General features: G+C 32.5%; 1 protein-coding gene across 1 annotated transcript; it reads left to right on the forward strand.

Annotated features, from left to right (window-relative positions):
* The first annotated feature begins 628 nt into the window (after nucleotides 1-628).
* Nucleotides 629-1,142, forward strand: LOC109187437. Its single transcript, XM_019337623.1, has 2 exons — nucleotides 629-666; nucleotides 746-1,142. The coding sequence occupies exons 1-2, from the start codon at nucleotides 629-631 to the stop codon at nucleotides 1,140-1,142; spliced, it is 435 nt and encodes a 144-aa protein (XP_019193168.1).
* Nucleotides 1,143-11,011: the final 9,869 nt, after the last annotated feature.

The raw sequence follows: 11,011 nt of genomic DNA on the forward strand, positions 1-11,011 counted from the left end.
AAGTTAACTTATAAAGAAGTCATGGAATATAGTTTGCATTATGTTAACATTAAAAGATCTCTACTTAAGGCATGCTTATAAAGTTTTAGAGATCATACAGTGTACTCGTACAATTTGGATGCGTTTTCTCCTTCAGTTGTGCACATAATGTATTTTGAGAAACATCCCTTAAGGTACCGAGAATAAACATAGGGTTTGTTCATTAAGGACCTAAGTTGGAGAATTAAAATGCATGTGACCATAATGGACACTACTCTGATTAAATAGAGGACATGTCACTATGATTCGTGTGTTTTGTTCTCTGGTGAAGGTTGTGCTAGTACTTGCACCAAATGGGAGAATGTAAGATTTTCCCTAATAATATATATTATATATTATATATTAGGGTCTTAATTAAGTGGTGCAAGTTGACTAGGCTTATTAAATGGTCTGATTGGACTTAATAACTAGTAGTTATTAGTCAACCAAACTCTGTGCATGGATTGATGGGATAAGGATGATTGATGTTAGCACAGTACTCGGACCGCTCAGTAGATACCAATACACCATCTAGGGTTATGAGTCAGGTCAGAGGCAAAACATGGCTAATGGTCTACCGTTAAGAGGCAACACAACAGGAACATCAACTATGGCTGAAGATCGGCTACACTTCAGCTATCATACGAGGTCAGGTTTCTCGTATACTATTATTCAGTATTAGTTAGATTATTCTAATCTAACACGCTTCACATTATATTGCTGCAAGGGAAGGCCACAGTGGCGTCGTCTCTGCGCTCATCAACTGTGCCAAAGCGCGCCCAGAACTCGAATCTGGGATGGGAGCAAGAGATATGGTGAGGATGATGGATGGCTATAAAGACACAGCTTTGCACAAGGCGGTGAGGAAAGGGCATTTTGAAGTTGTTAAATTGTTGGTCAAAGAGGATCCCGAATTTGAGTTTGGTGCCAATGAGGCAGGGGAAACCCTAACAATGAAAAGAAAGAGGAACGACGAAACCAGGATGGAAATGGAAATGAGACATCCTAAGGAAAGGTCGGTTAGTAGTGCGGGGAAGATGGCTAAGGCACACATTGTAGTGGTGGCTCTAATAGTCACAGTTTCCTCCTCTTCTCGGGCTATAATGAACACGGGTGGATTGTAAGAAAATATCAAGAAATTATTCAACTTTTCAACAAACTTGGCTAGCTTTAGAGATTGCTAATTTGGGATTAATCATTTATATATGTGGATTTTCTTTGATGGCCTTTAATTTTGTCCATATTTGCTTCAAAAGTATACTCCTTTCTTTTCTTTTCCCTGCATATATGCTTCCCTTTGACCTTGTAAATGCAGGCAAGTATATTTTAGAGTACAGTGTATGTTTGCAGACAGGGCCGTTCCAATCAAAATTGGGGTCCTGTGCAATATTAAAATGTGGGCCCCTTTTTTCAAGTAATTTTTATATTAGTTATAGAAAAAATTTCAATTTTTGTCATATGACTATAGGGGCTTCGTTAATTTCAACACATAACTTTTAAAAGTGTCAATTTAGTACCTTGAGTATGTAATTTTTGTCAATTTTAGTCACTCCAGTCAAATTTCACCGAAAAATTTTAATAGTTGAAATAATGAGAGTATTTTAGCCAAAATTGACATATATCTTGCGTAAAATGCTGATAAAAATTTTCTAGAGAGTTTATCTTTGGGACCTTTATTTATTGATAAATCTCTTTTAGACCATTTTTCACAAGAATATGAGTGAATTCCATTTTTGGTCCTATTGTTATAGGGGTTTTTCCAATTTTAGTCCACCATAATTATTTTTGCCACATTGCATCCACTATTATTAAAAGTGTTCCAATTTTAGTCCATTTTAAGATTTTTCGTGGACTAAAATTGGAACACTTTTAATAATAATAGACGCAATTTGGCAAAAATTATTATGGTGGACTAAAATTGGAATGACCCCTATAACAGTAGGACCAAAAATGGAATTCTATTAATTTATAATCACAGTCAAATAAAAGCGAATCATTTAGTTTATCACTGTGACCAACATCATCTAAACAACTACCATCGTTGTGCACAGTATCATTTAGATTTTAGATTTTTTCCAATCTCACAATCATCTTGATCTTCTATATGAAGATTAGCATCTAACAATTTTCCCTTGGCATCATCTTTTTGTTCCTCTATTTGAGTTTTTTTTTTTTTTTTTTTTTTTTTTTTTTTAATGAATTTTTCAAGAACTCCCTTTTGAGATTGAGTTAGTTGAACAATTCTTCTTTTCTTTTTACACTTCTCAAACTCATATGAATATTTTCTAGAAGACATAAAATCCTAAGGAAAAATAAAAATTTATTTAGAAACTCTATGAATAAATAATCAATCAAGAAACAAATTCTTGAATATATTATTCTGAAATTAGAATTATTAAGTCATATAAATAACACAATAAACAAAAATTGTAAAACAATACGTAATTTTAATTACTTGTCAAGAAAATTGAAGAACTTTAGACTTTGTATGATAAAAAAAGAATTGAGGAATCAATAGCACACGAGTTGAATCTCGTCTTGCGTCAATTCATTAAATTGTACTGCCTGGGCAAAGAATAAAACTAAATTATTTGTAAATTATCGTCTTAATAACTTATTTAGTGAATTGAGAATTCCCAAATTGACAAATTTAATTTGTAATTTTACATAATCAATTAGTAACTCAAAAATAGCACTACTCAAATACTGAAATTATAAATAATAAACTCAAATTAAAGTGGAGGATGAACAGATACTCAGAGAGCTGTAGCAACCTCCTTCACACACTTCATCTGCTCAAAAGATTGGATATATATTGACTCTGCAAAAGTAATAAACAAATACCTAGACAATTTGTGTAGAAATATCTCGTGAATCGTGATTCTCCTATGTCCGTCGACTCCGTCGTAATTCGAACGCTACATTAAGGACTTAGGGAATAGGTTAGTCGACTTCGCAAAGTTTACATGCTGAATCGCTATTCGCTGCTATATATATATATATATATATATATATATATATAGTATAATTTTTTTTTTTAAATAAGGGGCCCCAAAATTTGGGGGCCCTGGGCAGACTTGCTCAGGGACGGCCCTGTTTGCAGATTTTTGAATGTATATATAAGATCAGAGAATTGAAGTCCATTTGTTTAATTTGGTATTTAATTATTTTGTATGTTTTCTTGAGAGCTGAGCAGCACTACCCATTGAACAACGCAATGAAAATTTTAGGTATTTACAAAAATTCACGACAATAATATATGCCTCAAGATTTGTAATTCAAGCCAAGTGTGAAGAACTTGTATAAATGATGAAGGGGAAACATAGATAAAATGTGATGTGGATGCAAATCAAGAATGGTTACGTTACTCACGGATTGAGTGGTCCACCCCATATCTTTGTGTATGCCCATCTTCCAACCCACCTTCAAACTAGGAAAATAGTTTTTTTTTTTTTTTTTTTGAAAACAGGAAAATAGTTAATAAAGAATGAAGTAAAGTTAAAGGAAGTAGGCAAGTAGCCATAATTTTCCAAACACTTTCTCATGCATATTCTTGTTTTCTGTCTCCCACATCGTACATCATTTACCAGGCGAGGGGATGGATCTATCCTACATACTTTCTGTGAAACAAATCTGATTTAAACCCAAGATGATTCTAGCTAGCTAGCTGCCCATGGATTCCCTTATCTGTAACTCCGTGATTCCTCTTCCACACTGTAACTCGTACGTCACCTTTTCGTGATCACAATCATATCAAGTTTTTTTGTTCAAAATAGTAAATATATTGATGGATTTAATCAACCCTAATATTACCCTACATTGTATTGAATTTATAAATACTAATGAATAAGGTCGCTTAATAAGGTTAAATCACAACCTTTCATTATACACATACATAAAAACGTATAATAGTCTTCCCAGCTCACATGGCCAGATTTTGGATCGTACAAGATGGACAACAGCACAAGGGCTCAATTTTTAGAGGGTCTAATATTTATTTTTAACCTAACTACTTAAAAAATAAAAAAATCTACAATTAATTCTAAAACTCATCAATTTTATTGAGTATGACAAAACCATTCTAAAAAAGAGTCATATATTTTACACTATTGGTATAAGAACCGGACCACACAAATCCAAAAACCTGCCTGAGTCACTATTTATAAGTTGAGATGAGAGGGTCATCCTTAAAGGCAAAAACAAGTGAAATATTCATATATTGAAACGAGTATAGCATGCGTATATGTGTGGGATCTCTCGTGATAGCTAAGTAGTGCAAACGCACTCATACTTTTTGTCCTACACTATATACACGTTAGGGAAAATATAAATGCAAGTTTGAAAGTTTAATACAATATGTTCAGTGTTTCTAAACCAGCAATCATTGGGCCTGCGGCGGCCTTACATGGAAGCAAGGTGGCGAGTGCAGATATTCATAAAGCCAGCCATTGGGTGGGTGGCTAACCAATTGTGATGAGAGCTTGGAGCCACAATCATTGACCAAAATTAATGAATTCTGAGTGGGCGGTGCAGATAGAATGAAGGAAGAAAATGATCATGTAGACCGGCCATGTTCATCATTCACGAGTTTTCGAGTGTTGGGACTACCTTGTCTCTTCTCCATTATTCTAACATTCATCAATTCCCTCACTACTTGCTTATGTAGTATAGCTACTAGTGACTCATACTGTATACTCCACTATTGAAAAAAAGTGAGAAAATCACTCCATGCATTCTCACATAAAATGCATAAAGAATCAAATATGAAAAAAAAAAAAAAAACTAATTAATTAAGGGACCATCGTAGAATTAACCCTAAATTATAATTTGTAACTAATTTTTTTTTTTAAATTTAACCAGTTTGATTAGCGTAAATTATCAGTGCACGAACTCTTATCTCCTTAGATTCAAACCCACAACTTCCCCTGTACTATTGGACCACAACATTCTTGGTCTATTTGATGTATAGTTAATTTCATTGTTTCTGTTGTAACAAAATAGGAATATTATTGCACAGATGAATATAACAATATTGCCCTGCTGGCCACGTTGGGAAGGCCATGAAGGATACCTATTTTGAGGAATGATGATGAGTTGTGGTCAGTGTATAAATCAAAACCAGTTCACCTTTACTTTGAAAAGCTAAACATTGTGACTTATGAGAAGTACGGAGTTGGTTGAGAATGGTGCAAAATGGAACAAGGATCAAGTTCTGGACTAGCTGGTGACCGTTAACTGAAGAGAAGGTAATAGTTGTATAATTTTCACGTGAGGTATCTTGACATTATTCAATTAATTAATCAGTTCGAATAAGATGTATATTTTGCTTGACCGACAACTATATATAATCTTATAGAGTGCTGGTCGAGTTCAATTCTAGCTTACCCAAAGATGAAAATATTGACCTTGTTATGAAGATACCGACTAATCGTTCATGTTGCAGGGTTTGATTCGTATTGGTGTTTGATATTCCAAGGTGCAATAATTATTTATTGTAATGATACTAGTATACAATATTTTACAAAATTGTCAAACAATTTATACAATTTTATTTTTAATTCTCTATAAATCAAAAGAATGATCTATTAATCTTTTTAGTCTGAACCAATTAGTTAACACAATCTTAAGTGATCTATTATTCACCCGTTGTAGTGACCTAGGACAAAGGGAAGTGCACAGGACTACTGCTCTGGAAGTCACTAGACAATGCACGAAAAGTCTTATCCAAAACAGATAAGTAGAAGCAAGAAGCTAGCCGTTACAACACCTCACATTAATAATAAAATAACATTGGCAGCTGCTAGAGTCAGAGGATCTGCCTGCAACGAATCTTCATCAACCCCCAAAACCCTAAACTTCAAAAACAACAACCAATCAACCCTAACCCTATCTTCTTTCTACACCATTATTGCATTGCATATGCACTTCACCCCCGGCCCATCCAGTTTCTTGCTACTGTAGTTGTCCTCTTTCATCTACATTTTTATAATTTTTTTCTCAAAAAATACTACATGTATTCTCATTTTTTATTTTTAATTTTTACTTTTACACACAAAATCTTGATATAGACACTTATATTAAGACCTATATGAAAAAGTAGTTTATCAATATCTGCTATATCAAAAAGTAAAAGTAAAATTTACAGAGTAAGATTTGAAAGATTTCCCAAATGCGTGCCGTACTATATCCAGACAGGCAAGGATGATGAGAACGACAACCTACTCATTTACCACCGTCCACGTTTTCGTTGTTGGTTGTTGGCTTCTTGCATCTGACAATGCATTCTTCTTCTATGTCTATACGGCACGATATAAATATGTGCACAGAATTAACATTAATTCCCGAAACATGTTTCTCCAATAATCCAGAACTGCCTAGTACAAATACTATTCTAATTTAAGAAAATATATTATATTTTTTTAAAGCAGAAAATATATTAATTATTAATTACTTCCAGTTGGTACCATTGATTCTATACTATTTTTATTTTGCATTAAATGTTGGAAGAGTGTAATCTCGTGCCACATGTTCAACCAAAAGAGTATTGATGACAATAATCAAACTCCTTATTTTTTATACAATAATTACATGAAACAAACATCGTAATTAGTAATTTAGTTAAGTACAAAAAAATTAGATGGAAAATGTTTGAACATTACATGTAATTAGTTATTTATATAAACTATACAACATGTATAATTACCTCTCGTGCACATTATTTAATAACGAACTCTAAATTTAATAGGTATAATAAGTCAATTTTATGATATTAAATTTATGTCGCCAAGTCAAATATATTAAAATTTTTACAAATTAACATGTGGATGGTATATTATCAATTTTATATATATATAAATATGCGCAATAGGATTTAGAACAGTTCTTAGATGAACAATAATATATGTAATGAATATTTCTTACCTTAAAGCAAGGGGGAAATTCCCATCCTATAAGCTTTATCTTAAAGATAATAATAATAATTGAAAATGATGTATCATCTTTATATGATTGGGACTGGTCAAGGCAAAAGTATAGTATCGAATCCAACGACAGTCTATACACTAAACCTATGAAACTCTAATTTTAAAATATTAAATTGTATTTTTTTTTAACAAGATACAAGATTATAGAGAATTTCTATATTACTGTTTTTTTAATACATAATTTTATTACAAGATAATATCTATTATATATTTTCTTTAACTAATGCAGTTCAAAGAGTCAATATCCCACCATTGGGGTTCGATTCGTGTGACATTATGACATCATATTTAATGGAAATTTGGGAGCAACATGTAAAAAATGTTATTTGCATAATTTTTGAGTTGATTCAATTGCACAATTTTTTTGTTCGATGATTCAATTACACAATATGTAAAAATTCAATGACGTATTTGATACTTTTTCCTTGTATTTATTATTTAGGTTTAATGGGATTATACGGCATCCTTACGCCCTTACTACACTTATAAGTCTATAACTCAGTTATTAGTCAAAGTGTATGTGTGATTTTTTATCGTCTCAGTATTTTCATACATTCACACAGTGTCCTCAGTAACCCAGAATCTGTATAGTCAATGCTTATTTAGGCCATCAAAGTTATATTAGATAGTTAATACTTATCCAAGTAACCACTCGTGATTATACTTTATTATACAGATAATATCAAAACTAATAAACACCTTAAATAATATATTATTAAATAAAAATGGTATTACTTATTAGTCAATGAGAGGTAGGGGAGGGGGGATGGCGCCATGGCTAGAGAGGTAGGCAGCTGACAATTTGAAATGAATATGAATGGCAGTGAGTGCATGTAGGGGCTAACTTCTCACCACTTGACACTAGGCCGGCCGGAGAACCTAACACCACAACTTGCACATTTGGCATACCTCCAATCACTTCGGAAAATACTATTTCAACTTACCAAGACTATATGAATAGATACTACAATGTAATAGGGCTAGTAACATTAAAAAAAAATACTATTTCAACTTCTATTTTACTCGTTCACTCAAAATTAACCTTTGTTTACTGTGCACAATAAGACTCGACTCGAGCCGCACAGAGATTGCTTCCATATTGCCGCTGTTAAGACTTGATCCCTTATCATTTTTCCCAAACTTTACCCTTGTGACCAACTGAGTTGCCAATGCGGACTTAAATCAGTACGGTTGTATTAATTAATGTTTAATCAAATAATTATGCAATCGATGCCATAGCTACCTTCGGATAGGGTTCGCTGCTTCTTTGACGCGGCCTTCTTCGCGGACTTGGGAAGGACGCATTTCGGAGCGGCCTTGCTCTCGGTCGAAGGTCAATTTATTGCTGCCACTAGCGGACCATTGCCGTCTATGGCGAACGCCCTAGCTTGCAAGGAGGCATTGTCTTAGTTGATGGACTGGACGATTGAGTCGGTAGCTTTTCACACGGATTGCTCGACTCTTTATCGTTTCATCAATAGTTCGGGGAGCTCTCCTATATCATATATTGGTGTGGTTATTGAGGATTGTAAGGCTATTTGGTTTCTTTAGTCAATTACTCTTTATTTTTAGTGCCTAAATAGTTAAACTTGATTGCTTATTCTTTAGCTTCTAAAGTCATTTCACATGCTGGTACTTTGTACTGGAACTCTATCCCTCTAGACTTTATTTCTTTGCTTTTGCAATAATTGAAGTTCACTTTTTGCTTTCAAAAATAATAATAATTATGCAATAATATTGGCTAGTATTTAGTAGCCCAGATTAGGTGTAAATGTGTAATCTGTGTACATGCATCAAAAACCCGAGAATTTTGATTATTTTGCATACAGCATTTGAAAAGAAAATCTAACTCGTAACACTTTAACATAAAAATAATTTTTTATCTTATAGTTATATTGCCAGTTTGGATACCTACTGTTTCAAACTACTAATATGATTCATTTTTAAAAAGAAATAAAAGTCAAATAAATCATTAAATTATAGTGAAATTGCATTTGAGTCACTCAATTTTAAAAAATTACAATTAAGTGTCTAAATCATCTAAAATCATTCAATTAAATCAAAAGTGGCCTATTATCATAGTTCCTGTTAACGAGTAGATTATTTCATTAAAAATTAATTTTTAAAATTAATTATTTTAATAATTTTAAATAAAATAATTATAAAAAAAAAACTAGCACCGCCTTTAAATTTGTCTCTGGCCGAAGAAGAAAAAATATCTTCGTCTCTTGGCGGGTGAAGAATGCGGGGTACGAGATTGAATTTTTTTAATTTAATTTTATTTAAAATCATTAAAATAAAATAAAAAATTAATATTTAATAAGATAACCGTCGCATCAATAGAAATCGGGAAAATATCACTTTCAATTTAATTGTATGATTTTAAATTATTCAAAGAGTTAGATTTCAATTTTTTGAGTTAAATGAACCATTATAATTTTATGCATATGATTCAATGAAACATGCATTTTACCCTTAAATAAAGCAAATTGTATATGGGAAGGAAACCCCCACCCCAAATGAATTATTTCTGTCAAAATTTTTGGGTCAGGCTGTCAGCAAGAAAACAATAATGCCCTTCCCATCAAGTTTCCCTACTTTCATAATAAAGACACGTAGGAACAGTAGATTTCGAAAAAATAATAATTAATTACCATATATGAACTATCCTTTTCATTACGGGCAGGACGTACCCTAATACCAAACACTTTTAAATTCTATACTGCAACAATCTTGTTACCTACCTATAATACAAAAACTATATATATATATAAGTAAATAGTTTTATAGAAAGAATTTATAAATAAAATATTGAGACAATAAGATATTTAACAATAATACTACTAAAATGTTGCAATTTTTAATCACTCGAAAGTAAATAGAAACCGAAGGTTTCTCTATTTCTAACATTTTTAATCCGCTGACTAGGCTATGCTTAGGCGCTCTAGTCAACTGCCGAGCTGGCTGTCAAGATCACCAATTATAGTGATACACTAGACTACCGGTCAGTGTCTAGTACCTAGGGCGCCAATTAATTGACACTTAGGCCAGATTTTTACAACATTGATCATTACTTGAAAATATGCGGGTAAAATCCGCATTATGGTGATCTTAGAATGTGAAAATATATTTGTTGCATAATAATGATCCTGCATGCATACATGTAAGTTGTTTTTCCAACTCAAAATTAAAGCACCCAGTAAAATGAAACCATCAAATTAAATGGTTTGGTTCACTTCTAGTGTTCCACACTCATTTACATTACTTTAATTCCCTCCTTTCCCTTTCCCTCACAACTCAAACTTTCTATAAATTGCAACAAATTAAAAACCCTACTCCCACTCAAACTCTTCTCTCTCTTTTTCTTTACCCCTTTTTTTTTTCCAATTTTAATTTAGGGATTAATATATAGGGTCATGAAAGACATGAATGCGGTGCACGAGACAATTCAGGGGTGACTAGCCGTTACATGATGAAAAAGTGATGGTGGGTGGGGCTGGGTCGGTGAAAGTGACGTACTTCATCTGCATCTATTCTTTACCTCTATCAACACCCATTTGTGCACTATTCCTAAATACTATTATTCCCAATACAATATACATATACATATGTATATTAATAAATGTGTAGCAACATTTATATTCAACAATGAAAAATATTAAAATTTTTTAGAAATAACTTAAGCTGATTTACTTCTGGTTTCACACAAAACACACCTTTAAGTAGGGATTGTCTGCTTTCTTGTGAATAAAAAATGAAAATATTAAGTGACAACCTTAATCAAGTTAGTTAGATGGCTGATTTAGTAAGCACAAAATTACAAATTCGACTACTGATTAAAGATCTTATAAATATAAATGAGAATGGTCATGATGAATTGTCATGCGTGTATGTAATATTTGGATATTATGTCTCTAATTTTGGACTAAAGTCTCCTAAAATAAAATTTAAGCCATGGTAAAGTAATTTACACCTAATGTTAGCCCATCCCATTTTGCATATATAGCCAC

Source organism: Ipomoea nil, unplaced genomic scaffold, assembly GCF_001879475.1.
Source record: "Ipomoea nil cultivar Tokyo-kokei standard unplaced genomic scaffold, Asagao_1.1 scaffold1421, whole genome shotgun sequence".
Lineage (NCBI taxonomy): Eukaryota > Viridiplantae > Streptophyta > Magnoliopsida > Solanales > Convolvulaceae > Ipomoea > Ipomoea nil.

Coding starts and splice junctions, on each gene's coding strand:
- LOC109187437 (XM_019337623.1), top strand. CDS start 629: ATGGCTGAAGATCGGCTACACTTCAGCTATCATACGAG. Junction 667..745: donor CACTTCAGCTATCATACGAG/GTCAGGTTTCTC, acceptor TATTGCTGCAAG/GGAAGGCCACAGTGGCGTCG.